This window comes from Mustelus asterias, chromosome 27, assembly GCF_964213995.1.
Source record: "Mustelus asterias chromosome 27, sMusAst1.hap1.1, whole genome shotgun sequence".
NCBI lineage: Eukaryota > Metazoa > Chordata > Chondrichthyes > Carcharhiniformes > Triakidae > Mustelus > Mustelus asterias.
Window position 1 is genome coordinate 18,768,402 of NC_135827.1, and position 20,722 is coordinate 18,789,123.

A 20,722-nucleotide genomic window follows, 5' to 3' on the forward strand; every position below is an offset into this window, starting at 1 on the left:
ATATATATATATATATATGTGTGTGTGTATATATTTAACCACTGCCTTGATAACAGCTAAGTGCACACTTAGTTTTCATTATTGCCCAGTCAACTCCATGAAGTATCTTTCCTCATCTCTTTTATATAATATGATTTCAAAGAATCAGAGAATTCTTACAGTGCAGGAGAAGGACATTTGGCCCATCGAGCCAGCACCGACAACAATCCCACCCAGGCCCTACGCATTTACCCTGTTAATTTATTCTGACACTAAGGGGCAATTTAGCATGGCCAATCAACCAAACCTGCGCATCTTTGGACTGTGGGAGGAAACCTGAGCACCCAGAGGAAACCCACGCAGACCCAGAGAGACACAGACCCAGACACACAGTCACCCGAGGCCGGAATCGAACCCGGGTCCCTGGCGCTGTGAGGCAGCAGTGCTAACCACTTGTGCCACCATGCCGCCTGAAAGGAACCAAGAATATTGAAACTGAGCAATAACAAGGAGAATAACCGAGGGGATTTTCACAATAACTTCATTGCAGTGTTAACGTAAGCCTACTTGTGACACCAAAAAAAAACCCATTTATGTTATTGAACAAACTACAGCAAGAGGGAAATGAAATAATTTAAAAGAATAACTTTAAGTGCCTGACTCTAATGAGCAGACTAGATCCTGTGGCCTAGAAATTAAAGCATGCCTGAGGAATCTATCCCTGTGCCTGAATGGATAGGTCCGAGATGCATGTGATACTGGGCTCAGGCCTCATTATCATCGAGCCAGTGAGCAGAATCAAAGACAGGCTATTGCAATGATATTAAAGGATCAAATTTCTCAGCCTTTGTTTCCTGGGCTACTGGTTTTTATGCTGGATATTCACCCACAATCATGAAATTTGGTCGGAGATGTCTTTCTTTTAAGCTATATTTTTATGTCAAAAAATGAAAATTCGAATGTCAATAGAACAGCCTCTCTAAAATTGTCTGAACTTGATTATTTTGAACAGAAGTTGTTTCCTCCCCATTGATTGAGAGACCCAGGCTGCTGCCAACCCCTTAACAGATTCAATAGGAGTAGAACAAATGTCAATTCTCATTCTTCTCCCCTACTGAGCTCCTCGCAGGCCCCCAGCACAGTTAAAACATTGGCTATGAAACACGTGACTTTTAAAAATGTCATTAAATGATGTTTTGCCACGATTATTAAATTCATGCACAGCACCGGGATTCCAACAGCAATGTAACCTATGATTAACATACGGTAAAAGAAAACTGTAACTATTCACTTCCTTTCAAATGAGATTGTGAAACTACAAGTTTGAAAAAGACAATAGAGAGGCTTGATTTAGCTGGAGATGCAGTTGGTTCTGAATATCTGAATATAAATTATACTCATTGTGCCTGTGTTCTGCTGCCATTGAATAACAATGAACAAATATGGTCTAACTCTATTCTGTCCATAGAAATATAGTCCATATCTGAGTTAGCTGAAGGTGATGATGGTAAATGTTCGTCGATCCTTAGCTTCCCAGAATACTGTAGTGCAGAAGAGGCCCTTCGGCCCATCAAGTCTACACCGAAGCATGAAATGCCCTGACTTGCCCACCTAATCCCACTTACCAGCACTTGCCCCATAGCCTTGAATGTTATGGCGTGCCAAGTATTCATCCAGGTACTTTTTAAAGAAAGAGGCATCCTGCCTCCACCACCCTTCCAGGCAGTGCATTCCAGACCGTCACCACTATCTGAGTAAAAAATTCTTTCCTCAAATCCTCCTAAACCTCCCACCCCGTCTGAATCTATTGGATATCAGACGTGACATTAAAAAATTACATTTTCTTAGCTGTATCTTAAAAAACTCATACTCAAAATATGTGTTTAAATAACATGTACAGTGTCCTAAGGTAACTTACGCATTTTCCTGTACAGCTTCTTCTGATTTCAGTATCTTCCTATAGCAATAGATCATTTCTATAACAAGCCACAAAGTGAGGAAAACAAGGAGAAGATACATCATGATTTCTGAAATGTATGAAGTAAAATCTTCAAGGGCTAGAAAGAAATGGAAGCAAAGCAAGTTAGCTTTAAAGCTTACTCAATGTGAAATCCTCTCCTTTATTCAGCTAGACATGCCTCAGAATCAAAGCTCTATATCCCAACTTTCTGGGAAGCCTGTTTTCCCACTTTGTCTGGTGGGGATAGGTCCTGTTCAAGTTGAAAGCATGAAATGTAATTGAATGCTAGATGAATTATACACTGGGTGCAAGACACACGTTTCATTACTAAACTTTTGTCCTATTTAGTCTGAGATATCTCTGTTACTGGGATTATGATGTCTAAAACTCAATGGCTACTGGCAAATTATTTGACACTTAATGCCTCTGATTTACTTGAGGTGTTTCAACCAAGAGAGATTTTAATTTGAGGAATTTTTTGTGTGTGGTTGTTATGTAGGACATCAGCTCGAGAATTTTGCAACTTCACAGCTGCAACTGTTCTCATTTTCCTTCTCAATACGTGCGTTATTGCACCATTGTTGGCAGCACTCCCAACACTTTCCACTTAATCTGCCTGATCCCATTCCCATCCAACATCTCTTCCTCCTTCAGGTTCCATGCTCTAAGAGGGCATTGGCGATTGTTGACTTCCGTTGGATGGGTCAATGATTGCACTTGGCAAAGTATTGCAGTGGTTTGCCGTTTCCTTCTGCAGTATGGCTGAACCAGGAAACTCTCCCGTTCTTGCCCACTGCCGTTGGAAGGACTTACAGGCTGATAATCAACCTGTTTGGCCACATTATGAATGTACATTCCATGGCCATCAATGAGGCAGTCACTTTATGGCGGCATGAAGGCACAGCGATTAGCACTGCTGCCTCATAGAGCCAGGGACCCAGGTTCGATTCCCGGCTTGGGTCACTGTGTGGAGTTTGCACATTCTCCCCGTGCCTGCATGGATTTCCTCCGGGTGCTCCGGTTTCCTCCCACAATCTGAAAGACATGCTGATTAGGTGCATTGACCCGAACAGGTGCCAGAATGTGGCGACTAAGGGAATTTCACAGTAACTTCATTGCAGTGTTAATGTAAGCCTTACTTGTAACTAATAAATAAATAAACTTTTTTAAAAAACCTTTCACTGTTTTCCCTTTTCTCCTCTCGGGCACCGGGACTGCTGCAGCAGTTTTTTTTGATTAATCCATGGGATGTAGACGTTGCTGGCTAGGGCACCTCATTTCCCATTACGAATTGTCCTTGAGAAGGTAGTGGTGAGCTGCCTTCTTAAACCACTACAATTCATGTGGTGTAGGGACACCCAGGGCGCTGTTAAAGGAGTGAGTTCCCTGATTCTGACCCAGTGACAGTGAAGGAACAGCAATATATTTCCAAGTCAGGATCTTCAGTGGCTTGGAGGGGAACTTCCAGGTGGTAGTGTTCCCATGTGTTTGCTCCCCTTGTCCTTCTAGTAGGTAGTGGTCATGGGTTTGGAAGGGCTGTTTAAGGTCTCTGGGTGAGTTGCTGCCATGCATCTTGTAGATTGTACTCACTACTGCTACTATGCATCAGTGGTGGAAGGATTGAATGTTTGTGGAAGAGATGCTAATCAAGAGGGCTTTGTCCTGGATGGTATTGAGTGTCCTGAGCGTTGTTGGAGCTGCACTCAGCCAGGCATGTGGGGAATATTCCATCACACTCCTGACTTGTACCATGTAGTTGGGGAGTCAGGAGGCGAGTTACTCACCACAGTATTCCTAGCCTCTGAGCTGCTCTTGTAGCCACTGTGTTTCTTGTGGCTCATTCAGTTCAATTTTTGGACAGTAATCACCAGGGCATAAACTGTGGAGGATTCAATGATGGTAATACCATTGAATGCCAAGGGTGATGGTTAGCTTCTCTCTTGTTGGAGATGGCATTTGTGAGGCACAAATGTTACTTGCCTCTTGCCAGCCCAAGGCTGGGTATTGTCCAGGCCTCCTTGCATTTTGACATGGATTGCTTCAGGATTTGAGAAGCCATGATTAGTGCTGAATATATCATCAGCGAACTTCCTCACGTCTGACCTTATGATGGAAGGAATGTCATTGATGAAGTAGCTGAAGATGGTTAGGCCCTAGGATGTCTCAATGGCTGCTTAGCTGAACTCATCAAGCATAGCAAAGGCCTAAGGTCAAACATGGGACTTCCCTTGTCTATATGACTCACCATAGTTCTTGGGGCGAAAGGGATCAAAGGATATGGGGGGAAGGTGGGAACAGGCTATTGAGTTGGGTGATCAGCCATGATCATAATGAATGGCATAGCAGGAAAAAATGGCCTACTCCTGCTCCTATTTTCTATGTTTCATGTTGCAGTAGCTTGACATCTAATGGCATCCACCATAATGACATAATTATGGTATAGCTTGGCATCTAATGGCATCGCCATTATTTAATCTTGCTCCTCCATCCTTTATCTCAATAATGTTTTACCCACAAAGTTATTGAAGGTGTGAGTTGATCGTGGCAGATCAATGCAAGCAGGGTATCTTGGACCTGAGTGAACAAGGAAAATAACCTGGGATCCCCTTAAAAATGAGATTTAAAGATTGGGAAATAAATAGTGGAAGAACTGAGAAGAAAGGTAAAGGGTGTGAATTCAACATCAAATCAGGTTGAGAAAGAGAGGGGGAAATATATTAGATAAAGAAAAGGAGGGGGAAAGGAAAGTTTAAAAAAACAACTTAATATTGTACATTTTTAAACTTCCCCAAAACGTTCAAAATATTTGAAGGTACGAGATCGCTACACTTGTATTAGTTACTGTTCTGTGTCGGAGAGGTAGTTAGGTAGCTATTACAGCTTCAAAAGGTATTTACACTTGAAATTATTATCTCTAAATATCTGCAGCACATTTAGTTCTTATCTACTGTGCAAACACAGCTATTTCACAATAGTCATTACATGTCAATAGTGAGGCAGACGGCAAAATGCCACTTCCACAAGTTGATGGTGCAACTGTGATAGTAGCGTTTGGATATTTTTTGTTAACCATATTCCTCACCTGATGTTGCTGCACCATTTCTATATGAATACCAGCGGTGCCATTCGCCCCATCAATATTTTGACAGCAGAATCTAGCCCTATTCTCAAACACAGTTTCTCTTAAATTTAATCGGAGATGGCTTGGCATTTCCTAGCTTTCCCTCTCGTTTCTGCCCAAGTTGTGTGTCACAGAGATGTACTTTGCCCCTGTATTTATTTTTAACCTTACAAGTGAACAGCTTCTGACTTGAAGAAAGGAATCTGACCCTCCAAACAAATATATGTGCCGGAATTTTACCGCCTTGCCCACCTGAGACTCTTAAGATGCTGCCCAAGGCCAATGGAGAATGCCGTTCTGCAAGCATCGCCCGCCCTGATTCTGGGGCAGGCGAGGCGGTAAAATTCCAGCCATGTTCTGTGAATGAATCCAAATTTTTCTTGGATAATGTAATTTCTTTTCCTTAGGGGTATTAATGCCTGTGCAAAAACTCCTTTTGAGACAATGCTTCTTTGGCTGTTGCTTAGTTTTACTTATTTGTTCTTATTCTTAATTATCTTTGCTTACTGACTTCTTTAAGACTTCATATAATCTTATTCTGATTATCTTCTAACTGTCCCGTTTTTGCACAATCTTTCCTTTTATTTAAATTCTAAATAAATAAGAAATTATAGAATATTTACTCTCTGTTTCCAATGTTGTTTGTTGAGTGTAAGTCACAGGGTCTTGATGATAGCATGATGGAAAAAGTTAATATGAATATCTGGCAATAATGATTCACTATTAAATTATAATAGCTCAGTTTAGCCATTCAGAAATTAACAGTAAATCATCTTTATTGCCCTGTAATTATAATTTGATCAAAGAATTTCAATGTAATTTTCTGTTAGACGAATATTCACAATAACAGATAATCCACTTAATTGAATGATATCATTGCTATATCCAGGTGAAAGATAGAACGTACTCTTTTCCGTGTTGCATGTATGTTCGTGTCGCATCGTCTTTCCTGGAAATAAAAACTGTGGTGGCGTTCCCAAATTTTTAATGACGGTACTTCCTTTCCGTATACACCCTCCCCTGAAGATGCTGTTCTTGCCAAAGCACCATTCACGGCATTGTAACCTTTCGGTCTCTAGTAAAAGTGGTTATGCTTAAGCCTAAATAGTGCGGCAAATTTTAATTCCAGAAAACTGTTGGGTTTGGATTGAGTTGGGGGAGGGAATTAAATTTTTAATAGTCTGTTCCCTGACCCAACCCACGTCTAATCTGCCCATTGCTTGGTTTAACAGAACAGGAAGGAGAGCCTACCTTCTCCTAGGAGGGGGTTGACAATTTAAATATTGTAATGAGCTCTCGGCCCTATTTTTATTCATCATTTCAAATTTAACCTGGCTGCCTGTGTTTCCCATACCTTGGGGGAGAATAAAACCTGCTGTTAAACCAAAGTGCGGGTCTGCTGGGTCGGCAGGTAAGTGTCTTTAAATTTGCCAGCTGCATCACTCTCACCTTCGTACTAGCAATTGGATACCTCATCCTCCACACTTCCTTTTCCCTTCTCATTCTCCCATCAAGACCTTCAATTTGATTCCCCTCCACCCAGCCCCATCATCTAGCCGGAATTCTTTGATGCCATATGACCCGTCACTGCTGCCAGAGAAAATGGAGAATTTGGCACTCAGCAAAGGGACTGGAGAATCCCAGCTGTGGACAAGGTCAGAGAATCAAGCTCTAATCTCTGATCTCCATTGGCTAAGGCTACTGGTGAGACTTTAAACTAGAAAGGTTGGGGGGAGGGAATCGAAATGAGGGGACTGAGAGCGAGGAGGTTAGCTCGCAAATAGATAAGGAATGTAGACAGGGTAAGAGGGAGGTTAGACGAGTGAGGGAGAAGGGAAGTGCTCAGGCTGAAGGTCTGAGATGTGTCTATTTTAATGCCAGGAGTGTAGTGAATAAAGTGGATGAGCTTGGAGCGTGGATTGCTGCTTCGAATTGTGATGTGGTGGCCATTACGGAGACTTGGATGTCTCAGGGACAGGACTGGGTGCTTCAGGTGCCGGGTTTTAGATGTTTCAGGAAGGACAGGGAGGGAGGCAAGAGAGGGGGGGGAGTGGCACTGTTGATCAGGGATAGTGTCACGGCTGTAGAGAAGGTGGACGCCGTGGAGGGACTGACTACGGAATCTCTGTGGGTGGAGGTTAGGAACAGGAAGGGGTCGGTAACTTTGCTGGGTGTTTTCTATAGGCCGCCCAATAGTAACAGAGATGTTGAGGAGCAGATGGGGAAACAGATCCTGGAGAGATGTAGGAATAACAGAGTTGTCGTGATGGGAGATTTTAATTTCCCAAACATAGATTGGAATATCCCTAGGGCTAGGGGTTTGGATGGAGAGGAGTTTGTTAGGTGTGTCCAGGAGAGTTTCCTGACACAGTATGTGGATAAGCCTACTAGAGGAGAGGCTGTTCTTGATCTGGTGCTGGCTAATGAACCTGGACAGGTGGAGGATCTCTCGGTGGGTGAGCATCTTGGGGATAGCGATCATAATTCTATCTCCTTCACGATAGCATTGGAAAGAGATAGGGTCAGGCAGGCTAGGAAAGTGTTTCTCTGGAGTAAAGGGAAATACAGTGTCATCAGGGAGGAAATTAGACGGGTAAATTGGAAGGAGGCATTCTTGGGGAAAAGTACCGAAGGAAAGTGGAGGATTTTCAAGGAATGTTTGTCTGGAGCTCTGCATGACAACGTTCCGATGAGACAGGGGGGTGTTGGTAGGGTACGGGAACCGTGGTGCACGAAGGTTGTGATGAACCTGGTAAATAAGAAAAGAGAGGCGTACAGAAGGTTCAGAGAGCTAGGAGGTGTTAAGGATTTAGAGGAGTATACGCGATGTAGGAAGGAGCTTAAGAAGGAAATTAGGAGAGCGAGAAGGGGTCATGAGAAGACCTTGGCGGGTAAGATTAAGGAGAATCCCAAGGCTTTCTACAAATATGTCAAGAGTAAAAGGATGAGATGTGAAGGCATAGGACCCTTAAAAGGTGAAGGGGGAAAAGTTTGTGCGGAACCGTTAGAAATGGCGGAGGTGCTTAATGAATACTTTACCTCGGTATTCACGGTGGAAAGGGATCTGGGTGGTTGTACTGCTGGATTGCGGAGGACAGAAAGGATCGAGCATGTGGACATAAAGAAAGAGGATGTGTTGGAACTATTGAATGGCATCAAGGTTGGTAAGTCGCCGGGACCGGATGGGATGTACCCCAGGTTACTGTGGGAGGCGAGGGAGGAGATTGCGGAGCCTTTGGCGATGATCTTTGCATCGTCGATGGAGACGGGAGAGGTTCCGGAGGATTGGAGGATTGCGGATGTGGTCCCTATATTCAAGAAAGGGAACAGGGACAGCCCGGGAAATTACCGACCGGTGAGTCTAACCTCAGTGGTTGGTAAGTTGATGGAGAGGATCCTGAGAGACAGGATTTATGATCATCTAGAGAAGTTTAGTATGATCAAAAGTAGTCAGCACGGCTTTGTCAGGGGCAGGTCGTGCCTTACGAGCCTGGTTGAGTTCTTTGAAAATGTGACCAAGCACATTGACGAAGGAAGAGCGGTGGATGTGGTTTATATGGACTTCAGCAAAGCGTTCGATAAGGTCCCCCATGCAAGACTTCTTGAGAAAGTAAGAGGGCATGGGATCCAAGGGGCTGTTGCCTTGTGGATCCAGAACTGGCTTGCCTGCAGAAGGCAGAGAGTGGCTGTGGAGGGGTCTTTCTCTGCGTGGAGGTCAGTGACCAGTGGAGTGCCCCAGGGATCTGTTCTGGGACCCTTGCTGTTTGTCATTTTCATAAATGACCTGGATGAGGAAGTGGAGGGATGGGTTGGTAAGTTTGCTGACGACACCAAGGTAGGTGGTGTTGTGGATAGTTTGGAGGGATGTCAGAAGTTGCAGCGAGACATAGATAGAATGCAAGACTGGGCGGAGAAGTGGCAGATGGACTTCAACCCGGATAAGTGTGTAGTGATCCATTTTGGCAGATCCAATGGGATGAAGCAGCAGTATAAAATGAAGGGTACCATTCTTAGCAGTGTAGAGGATCAGAAGGACCTTGGGGTCCGGGTCCATAGGACTCTTAAATCGGCCTCGCAGGTGGAGGATGCGGTCAAGAAGGCGTATGGCGTACTAGCCTTCATTAATCGAGGGATTGAGTTTAGGAGTCGGGAGATAATGCTGCAGCTTTATACGACCCTGGTTAGACCCCACTTGGAGTACTGCGCGCATTTCTGGTCACCTCATTACAGGAAAGATGTTGAAGCCATTGAAAGGGTGCAGAGGAGATTTACAAGGATGTTGCCTGGATTGGGGGGCATGCCTTATGAGGATAGGTTGAGGGAGCTTGGTCTCTTCTCCCTGGAGAGACGAAGGATGAGAGGTGACCTGATAGAGGTTTACAAGATGTTGAGGGGTCTGGATAGGGTGGACTCTCAGAGGCTATTTCCAAGGGCTGAAATGGTTGCTACGAGAGGACACAGGTTTAAGGTGCTGGGGGGTAGGTACAGGGGGGATGTCAGGGGTAAGTTTTTCACTCAGAGGGTGGTGGGTGAGTGGAATCGGCTGACGTCGGTGGTGGTGGAGGCAAACTCGTTGGGGTCTTTTAAGAGACTTCTGGATGAGTACATGGGATTTAATGGGATTGAGGGCTATAGATAGGCCTAGAGGTGGGGATGTGATCGGCGCAACTTGTGGGCCGAAGGGCCTGTTTGTGCTGTGACTTTCTATGTTCTATGTTCTATGTCCATATAGTTTCCTATCACATCCAGGTCTTTAGATTCAAGTTCAATTTGGGTTTCCAATGCTCGACTGGAAATCTCTTCCCTCGACTCTGCTTTTTTTTTCTATAGAACCGCTACTGTGCAGAAGGAGGCCATTTGACCCATTAAGGCTGCACCAATTCTTCGAAAGAGTATTACTCAGGTCCCTCCCCACCCCTCACCTTTTCCCCGTAACCCTGGACATTTTACTATGGTTAGTCCACCTAACCTACACACCTTGGGACACGAAGGGACAATTTAGCGTGGCCAATCCACCCAACCTGCAAATCTTTGAACTGTGGGAGGAAACCAGAGCACCCAGAGGAAACCCACGCAGACATGGGAAGAAGTTGAAAACTCCATACTGACAGCCACCGAAGGTCAAGGCTGGTAAAGAAGACCAAAACTACCGTCAGTGTATCACCATGGACAAAATGGAAGTCACTGGGTAGCAAACAAAAAGACCACCCTGCTTTATTTTTGTCTCAAAGGCATTGAACCCAATTGCAGCACCAAATTGCTACCTTAGTTGAGATCAGCACAGGACAGACATTGAGTTTTGAGCTTCCAAATGTGTAAAGCTGAGAACAGCGCCATGTAAGTGCCTTTCCCCATTACAGGGTGCTCAAAATTCATGTAGCTTTTAAAGGTTAAAACATTATCAGTGCTGTGAATTAAATTCTGCAATTCTCAGCGCACGGAACTTAATCTCCTCACCGTCTTCATGTACTGTTAGCTGCACCTCTTTCACGTCTGTCACAGAAGGTCTGTGCATCTCATAATTAAAATACCGTTTGATTGTGCACCGATACAGACCACTGTCGTTAAGTGTAACATTCACTATGGTTATGGATACATCTTGTAGATCTTTACTTCCATTCCACAGAAGTCTGCCCTGATAAGGTCCTTTTACCTCTCGTGGCTCTCCGTTGTACTCATAAATCTGTCACAAAGACACAGATTTCATCAGGTGATGAACTGCTGAAATGCCAACGTTATACATTAGAATTAAATAAAAACAGAAAGAACTCTTCAATTCTGAAGACGAGTCTTATTGGACTCAAAACATTAACTCTTTCTCTTACCATAGATATGCCAGACTTGCTGAGTTTTTCTCGAACTTTCTGTTTTTACTTCAAAATACCAAGTATCTGCTGTAATTTGCTTTGATTATACTTAAGAATTTTATTCCCCTCAGTATTACCCCCCCCCCCCCTTACTCTAAAGGTGCCAACTCTTGCTGAGATGCAGTTGTCTCAACCACAAATAAACCAAGATGGTGAATATAGGGAGACTGACCATGGAGTAAGGTTACAGTCGAGCCAGATCCCATTTCCACCTAACGTTCGCACACAGATACAACGCTCCTTCCATCAAGGACTGAGTTTAGTGATGAGGACCGGGGAAATCGACCTTATTATTCCCTAGCCCGGGGCCCTTGAAGTTGATTCCAGCATCCTCAACTATCACCACAATGAGATTATGTAACCGAGCACAAACCTGCCATCAGTCTGAATTCCACATCCAAGTAACTGAGCCATTGGGAAGCTCTGGAGACTTTGAACCAAAGGGCTGGCATGGTGAGTACAAGTTAATGCAATGATATAAGTGTGGACTTGCTGAATAAAACATCGATAAACTAATGGAGCTGGTCCTTAAATGTTCCTAAAGATCAACACTGAAGAAGACAGACCACCAAAATCCACATTAAAAGATGTGCAGGAATTAAAATACAGGCCACTTGAAACACCACTATAAGCTAAAGCAGTAATATATTTACAAATGATACCTACAGTAATTTAATAGACATCTTCAGTAACGTAACAAAATATATTCATGGGACACTGGATATTGCAATCAGTTAGGAGATTGTAATTTCATCTGAGACCTGATTGCATATCAAGTTTACTGTCTGAAGCAAATTTTCTCCCTATCGCTTCATCAGTTGACTCTAAATTGATCCGTCAGACATGAAGATTAAAAATGTAATCTGTGTCACAACTGGCTGGGGAGTGATCCATGCCGAGACCAGTGGTATATTGTCAGCAGTATGTATTCCTCTGTGACGAGCACTAACCCAACATCCCCATTAATTTATACATTTATATGCAGTGAAATGTTTAAGTTACACTGTAGATATTCATTAATATCCGACACAATAGAGTAAAAATATACAGTGACTAATCAGAACGGCCACTGCATTTACTCAGATATTTTTAAAATTTTGTTTGAGTAAATGATGTGTTCAGTGGATTCTGCCTCATTGTAAAAGCCTTAATGATCATCTTACATCACAATCAATTCACAAATTTTAATGTACCAAATTATGACCCACATAATTCTTCTCTTGTGGCCTTCAAATTTAATATATTCCCTTCAATATTTAATTGATGTTTCTAATTGTTAATAATTATAAGGATAATCTGTTTTATGAGCTCTATTTCCATTCGATAGGCAAATATTTTTTAATTCCGTTTTGATTTTTGGTGAGCTATTTGAAAAAAGGGGTTGTCACGATTTAACTTGCTCTTGATCTTATTCTTTCTCTGATAGCTGCATCCACTTTTCCTATCAGGAAATACTGGATACTGATTGGGATTAGGAATGCAGAGGCATTAAAGACAATTATATCACCACTTCTGCTGATACCAGATAATTCCGCTTGGACCTGTGATTTTAGCCTGGGATCTGCTCTATTTGTAAAGCTCAGAGCCATCATAATTCTCATTTACTCACTCACCAGAAGAGTCTGTCCCCCATGGGGCTAGAGATTTGGCTCCATAATATCCTAGTTTTTAGTGCCACAGGTGCTGTTCTGTTTCCAGCATTACGTTGCAGGCCATCCTGGCCGCCACTTTGGTAAAGATCAATCAAAAGACCATGTCCTTTGCCCATATCAGAAGGTGTTAAGTCATTAACATATGTAAGTAAGGGTCTTGGCTGCTTCTGCTCCCTTTCAACTTTGATCCACATCTATGACCTAAAGATAAGTACTTACCATAAACATCACTGCTGTCAATCCTAAAATCTTGGGCCTCACACCTGACTCTGATCTTGAGGCCCCTGCCTCTTCATCTCCCACACACACTGAACGAGATCCCCCCCCCCAACAACAATACTGCAGATACCTGCGATATTCTTTTGTGATCTCCTAACTCCAACCCGATCACAATGGTAAGCCCATCCTTCCCAAGCTGCCCACTTGTCAGCTGTTAGCGCCCAAGGTGCCTCAAAATGGGAGCTGATGAATTTCCAGGCTATGATGTTTTAAAAGGACGTGTTTTTTTTTAAAAATTGTGTTTACGACATTTTCCTTCATTGCTTAAGCAGGTGAAAGACCTCAGTGCTGGAAGATGGAATGTTTTTCTACTTTTAGTATTGAGGTCTGCCAGATCAGTAACATCAGACCCAGGTACAGAGTAATCCTCTCGCCTTCATTTAACCTACCCATTGACAGAAGAATAGCCCACCCTGAAATGGAATGTGATTGCCAATTTAATAACTTGTGCCAGCCATGGACAGCTTTTGAAATGATAGCATCCAAAATTATTTAATGTGGGGTCTTTACAATTGATTATAAAACTTTCATCCAATCAATTTGCTTGAATTAAAATAAAGTCTTACTAAGAATGTAATTAATTATTAAGTCAGAGCATAATTAATATCTTGGTTATTTTGTGGTGTCCAAAACAGTACATCTCTAAGAGACATACAGTTGATGTGTATTTGTATATGTCAACAGTATGTAACTTCATCTTCCAAAATACGCATTTCCTCAATATACTGAGGACAAAACGGATGATGCAGTCAGTGGCAAAGGCCTTGAACAGCCTTTTCCGAGCAGAGATTTGGAAATGAACTCATCAATGGGTCAGGTGTTTTGCCTGCTTGTCCTGTTAGAGTCGCCAGCCCCCAGCTCTAGTTTGTGGGTCAAATAAAATGGCTTCGTGACTTGGTTCCAAGATCACGTGTTGCAGAATGCCAGTCCAACTGCGCTGTAATGCAGTCATCATTCTCTCTGTCTTGGCAATGAGCTATCTAAAGTTTTTTAAGTTTATTTATTAGTGTCACAAGTAGGCTTACATTAACTGCAATGAAGTTATTGTGAAAATCCCCTAGTCGCCATGCTCCGGCACCTGTTTGGGTACACGGAGGGAGAATTTAGCATGGCCAATGCACCTAACCAGCACATCTTTTGGACTGTGGGAGGAAACCGGAGCACCCAGAGAAACCCATGCACACACGGGGAGAACGTGAAGACTCCGCACAGACAGTGGCCCAAACCGGGAATCGAACCCGGGTCCCTGGTGCTGTGAGGCAGCAGTGCTAACCACTGTGCCACCATGCCCAGTGGTTCCCATGAATTCATCAACTTGGGGTACAGAAGCGATTTACCAGGTTGTTGCCTGGTCTGGAGGGCATTAGCTATGAGGAGAGGTTGGATAATCTCGATTTGTTCTCACTGGAACGACGGAGATTGAGGGGCAACCTGGTAGAGGTTTACAAGATTATGAGTGGCATGGACAGAGTGGATGGTCAGATGCTCTTTCCTAGGATAGAAAAGTCAAGTACTATCATAGAAATCATAGAAACCCTACAGTGCAGAAGGAGGCCATTCGGCCCATCGAGTCTGCACCGACCACAATCCCATCCAGGCCCTACCCCCACATATTTACCCGCTAATCCCTCTAACCAACACATCTCAGGACTCTAAGGGGCAATTTATAACCTGGCCAATCAACCTAACTCGCACATCTTTGGACTAGGGGACATAGGTTTAAGATGCGTGGGGAAATGTTTAGAGGAGATGTGCGAGGCAAGTTTTTTTACACAGAGGGTGGTGAATGTCTGGAACGCACTGCCCAGGGAGGTGGTGGGAGCAGGTCTGATAGCGGCATTTAAGGGGCATTTAGACAAATACATGAATAGGATGGGAATGGAAGGATACAGACTCCGTAAGTGGATACGGTTTTAGTTTAGGCAGGCATCATGGTCGGCGCAGGCTTGGAGGGTCAAAGGACTTGTCCCTGTACTGTACTTTGTTCTTTATCACAAATCAGGGTTCATTAAATTATGATATGGAAAGAATCAGTGGTAAATGGTGTTTCCTCAATCTTATACTTTTAGCTGATCGATTGAATTTGGTCCAATCATTTTTTATGAAAAAACTCAATGTAAGCTACATGAACAAGATGTTTTCATTGGCCCATTGTATAACTACTAGTTATGAAAACTGACCAATGCATTTAATAGATTTCTTTGTTACAAATTGTTTTATAGCATACAATCTATTTGCATCAGAATAAACACATACGGATATTTCCTTCCCATCATTGCTGATGTAGGTCCATTCGACCATGGTGTCTGTATTCACTTCTTCTCTCTTCATACAGGAAATGCAGGTGAGTTTCATGTTGGTTCCATGCAGAGCTTCAGTGTCTGACGGAACCTCGACACAGACTAACCAACAACCGCGGACTGTAAGAGACAAAGGCACAAATCAGTCTGAATTCACCTCAAGATTACTCTGAGAACAAGTTGCAGCAGAGCAACCCTGATTGCATAGCATAAGTTATATACACCTTAAAACTCTCTAAAACTTTGCAGCAATAATGTTCCTCAGATCAGTCTCAATAGAGTAATCCCATTGCAGCATTCTGACATATCTTCCATGCCATCAGTCTGTCTTTGTTATAAAATGATTAATTTGGATGGAATTATGATCAGTTTTGTTCTATACTCAGGTGGCTACAGCTGGAAAGAAAGTTGCACACTAAAGCAGTACTGAAATTATTTTTAGATTAGCACTAGAAAGAAAAGGAGGCTATTTTTGTGGGAAAAAAATTCAATCTAATGGTTAAGAAACTTACTCTTGTCACTAGGTGTAGCAGGAACATTGTAAATGTTTTTGAGTATCAGCTGTGACTCAGTTGCTAGCTCTCTCATCCATGAATCATTAGGTTGTCCCATTCCAGAGACTCAGCACAAATATCTAGGCTGACACTCCAATGGAGTATTGAGGGTGGGCTTTAAACATCCATGGTGCCACATTCACATAAGATGTTAATCCAAGGGCTATCTGCCCTCACAGGTAGACGTAAAGATGCCATGGCATTATAATTGAAGGGGAGTTCTTGTTACTCAACAATAAGTGGCTGCGATGGAAGAATCAATCCAGACTGGTCTTTTCGGTTCAAGCCAGTTTATTGTGAGACACTTCCTCAGTGTTACTAACTTACAAGAAGCTCTCCACCCAAAGTGTTCCAGCCATCTCTATTTATAGGACAATCAATGTCACATGTTTACCAAGCAATTCCCTTAACGAGATCATTGCCATACGCTGTGATTAATAGTACATTGACAGATTCCCTCTGTTTAAATTAAAGTTTTGAAAGAAGAAAAGAACATTCTTTTGAATCTAAACACAAATAAATGATCTCTCATTTCCACATATCATGTAATTCCTTTACCAACTGTACATAAGCCATTATAAAACAGAAATTAGTTTTTAATTTCATTATTACATAAGTCATCCTTCTTTTAATACATTTGGTAATTTCACAGCAGGCAATTCTTTTTGTGAAACAGTCTGATAGCTGGTGACATTTGTATTTCAGAGATTTCCCTTCTCTCTTACACCGGCCTAACCTATTCAGCCTTTCCTCATTTACATTCTTTGTTGAATGAACATTGTCCCAAAGAGACCGGTTGTTACAATAACATTCTATGGGTGAACCAATTTTTGGTATTTACCAGAGGTTTTTCCTGCTCTCCCTGTTGTGGTGACATCCCTCCACACATTGGCCCCTTCTGATAAATATGTTACCTTTATGCCCACTTTAGGCAGTTGCCCTTTTTGCACAAATCACATTATCCTATGCCTCAGTATTACCTTGTTTTTTTAGTCAGTCAATCTCGTGTCTACCATCATCTGCTCCTCATATTGACCCAGTGTATGTATGTGAAGTGTCTTCTCACTTGCTATGTGCTGTTCAGGACCTGTGAATGTATCGTCTGTACCAATCAACCATGAAGAAGGGACCCGAGCAATCTGATTACCGTGTTGTGTAGTTACTATTTCCCTTTTACTCTCTATTACCTTGCGAGGCCTTTCCACTCTTTTTGGCCTTCTCTTTTATAATATACCATATCTCCTTGCCGAAACTGTATTCCCGATGGTCTAATGAGATGCCGTAGAGCTCATCGAATTCTCCTCAAAACCTCAGCTTTAATTAAAGCTTTTCTGCTAGCATATGGTCATTTTGGATGCTAATGATAATAATCTGTATCTTGCTTCATTTGGGGTATGGAAATAACCCGGGTCCACATTTCAACTTCAGCTTTCCATTGCTGATATGGTTCAGAGTCAGAAAAAAAATGGTGGACAGTCAAAACTTGAAATTTTGCACCAACCTTCCACCATTCCATAACTTAAATTGTCAGCAACAGTACACTTGTTTTCCCCCAGAGAATTGAGACAAAAGGCTTCATATTCCACAGTCAATCGCCAAGCTTAAAGCTCATCTTCTGCTACCATTGTTGCTACCAACAAGTGGCTGCGATGGAAGAATTAATCCAGACTGGGTCGTTTAGGTTCAAGCTGGTTTATTGTGAGACACTTCCTCAGTGCTACTAACTTTTACAAGGAGCTCTCCACCCAAAGATTTCCTGCTGTCTCTATTTATAGGACAATCAATGTCACACGTTTACCAAGCAATTCCCTGGATCCATCGATTATTACAGCCAATCCTTTTGAGTTCTGATCCAAAGGCTCTTTTAACTTAATAGAGCGAGCAGCTGACATGATTAGCCTTAATCGCAACCAAAATGTCAATTCACAATTTACCTTGTATGTACTGCAGAAGAAAATGGAATATAATAAGCTCAGGGAGACAAAACTGTGGTTGGTTATTTAGTGTGGGACAGAACAGCAAATATCATTGTACAATCCCATACTTGGAAATTTAACGATTAACCATTCTAAAAACTGCCACAGAAGTATTGCCTTACTTGATCCATGTCTAACTATACACATTTCATGGTATATGACTCTATGCCTTGTTCATTCTCTGATCCTCGGAGAGAGCCAGCTTTAGATGTAATAGATTATTCTTTGTTATATGGGTCAAAGACATCTTTATTTAGAATATGCATTTCTTTATTTTCCATTCATATGATAGACTGATGAACTACGGGTCTAAATAAAAACCTTCTTTGACCATTCTGAGTATGCAAGGATGACATGAAAAAACTATTGGAACTTTCATCCGAAGTGGGTTTCAGTACATGATTCCTGTCATCCCTTTTCCGCTGGGGAAATGCATTTGGACACTGATCAATGTTTCCATTGCAGTGTTTCTTTGGGTATTTTTATTTTTTTCGAACATCTTTATTTTTTCAGAAGCATTTTCCGGGATTTCTTTTTCCAAAATCTTGGTCAGCATTGCTTTTACCGAACCTTCAGTTCAATGAAAAGTAGCATAAGAAGATTTATGCATAATTAATTCCAATAATTTTTTTAAAAAACATGTTTAAGGACACGTGTGGACATGAGTAAACAATTAGGAATGTCTATTGATTCATTTTGACCAATAAAGACCCTAAACTCTCCCAGCATGGAATTACAACGTTGAATTATTCCCGAGTGTTTGCCTCCACTGCCTTTCACAGATAGCTAGATATACTAAACCAATCATTATTAAACATGTTTTTCTTTGATTTTAAAAAAAATGTTATCTTGTGTCTCACCACACCTTATTCTCTGGGCCGAAGGGCAGACCATCTCTTAGACCTGGATCTCTGCCAACATCACTTTTCAGTCATGGTTACATAAAGCATGTAAATGACCTGAGGGTAATTGCCCTCTTATTTTCCCTCCTCAATAGGAAAATAACTGTCTCTATTCCAGGCCTGTTGCAGACAGTCCAAACAAGGTCATGTGTGGATAACTCCAGATAGAAATCTGTACCATCCAGTACGCAGATCCACTAATTTGTGCCATTATCTTACTTCATTTAAAGATTACTAAAGGTAAGTATATTAAATTAACAACCGACAAAAAAAATTCGATTGCCTACTTGAAAATAGCAACGAATTTTAATCTTATTTGTCTTTAACTTTGGTATAACAAATCAAAGATCTTCAGAGCTTTCAGGGTATTGAACACCACTGGAGTTAAAGTCATAAGGGAAGTAAAACATCACTAAGTTTGGTCCCAACAGTTCATCACTTGTTTCTCTGCAGTCTACCCATTGATGTTCTTTGATTCATCCTGATCACAAAGGCTTATTTCCACTCCTTGATCCTTTACTTTAGTCTCTTAACCTTCCTTTCTTTTAATCCGAATAGATTTAATTTTCCTCAGCGTCTCTGTAGAACTGATGAAGCGAAAACCTGCAGTTTTTCATGTCATTCTTTCCTGAATCCTTTAGTGTTGTCTCTATTCCTCCACTTCAAGAATTGGCATGAAGGCTTTGAACATTGCTTATTGCACCTGGGAGAAACTAGCTGACAACAGAGGAAAATGGCTACACCTCCTATGGGCTGGCATTGACCATCACAAAATCCATTGGTGAAAAAGGCTTGGCAACAGATGCCAACCCAAAGACAACTGCCAATAATGACACGGTAGCTTCATGTGTGGCACTTATGGCAGAATCTGCCTCATACGGCCTCTTTTTTTTCTCAAGATGGTGCTGGAGCGAGACGACTTCTTGCAAGCTTTGCCCAGCATACCTTCTAATTCTATCTTTTACTCCTTTTACTCTCGTTCTATGCTTCCAGAACTTCATTCTAACTCTGTTAAACTCTCTAACAATGTACTAAGTTGATCTTTCTCTCGACCATAACTATGATTGCAACACTACATTTTGCACTCTCTCCTTTCCTTCTCTATGAATGGTATGCCTTGTCTGTATAGCATGCAAGAAATACTTATCACTGTATACTAATATGTATGACAATAATAAATCAAATCAAAAACCTGCCCCTTATGGCCTGGCCTCTTTATCAGCAAAGGTGTGCCAATTGGAAACATGCTTTATGAAATGGATTTGTTTGTTGCATGACTATATTATCTTTCATAAATGGAAGTTTGCCATGTCATCCTTCTCTAAAGTCTATTGTCCAGATTGTATAGAATATCCCAGGTATAGTCTCATTAAGGTATGTTGCAGTGTTTATTTTGATTACGGCTACCGACTGGAGGAGAGTTAATTTAAACAGCCCTGCTTTCTCCCCTCACTACCCATCCATGAACTTAGAGTTTTTTAAATTTCCCCCTTTTGTAAATGGTGGTGTATTTTCCTCAACCCTTGACCTTGGAGTGTACCAATCCTCGATTAAATAATTTGCCCAGCGAACCCGAGGTAAGTTAAAATAAAGGGGTTGGTTTATTTTTACACACACACGGGAGAGGGGTTTCACAACATTTCTCCCTTCAACACTCATACAATATAAAGAGGCATAAAGGACAGGAAAGGTTCAGGTCCAGACCATAATAAAATACAACATAATGTTTTAGATGTGTCCGGATTTCAGAATCAAAAGTCTTATAGAATGTTCCTTCAGAGGAGAGATTGACTGTTCAGGGTGATCCGTCTTTACAGAAGTGAGACTTCTCCCAGGGTAGAAAGCACATGGAGTTGAGTTTGTCTTGAAGACACAAGTTACAATCTTCTAATCCAGTAGTTTTCAGTTTTGATAAGAATCAGAGTTTTTTCTGCTGTCACCTACTTGGTCGTAAAATGATAGCACAAGCTGCTCGCTTGGAGCTACTGAACCTCTTCAAAGCATAACTACCCGAGTTCAGGTCTACAGGGCAGTATTACAAGTTCTAACAGTTTGGGGGAGGTCATGTGACTTACCACCCACCATTTTTCCTATATGTTGGACAAAGGCTGTATTTCCTCAGGGCTGGAATC

At 42.0% G+C, this 20,722-nt stretch overlaps 1 protein-coding gene across 1 annotated transcript in view; it reads right to left on the reverse strand.

Moving 5' to 3' along the window:
- The window catches only part of scn3b (sodium channel, voltage-gated, type III, beta), a 42,376-nt gene that overhangs the window by 4,370 nt on the left and 17,284 nt on the right, over nt 1-20,722 (reverse strand). Inside the window, exons 2-4 of the mRNA XM_078199176.1 lie at nt 15,115-15,278; nt 10,518-10,743; nt 1,898-2,036 (exon numbers count right to left, since the gene is read on the reverse strand). Coding sequence (XP_078055302.1) covers nt 1,898-2,036; nt 10,518-10,743; nt 15,115-15,278 — 529 coding nt within the window. The remainder of the gene's footprint in view (nt 1-1,897; nt 2,037-10,517; nt 10,744-15,114; nt 15,279-20,722) is intronic.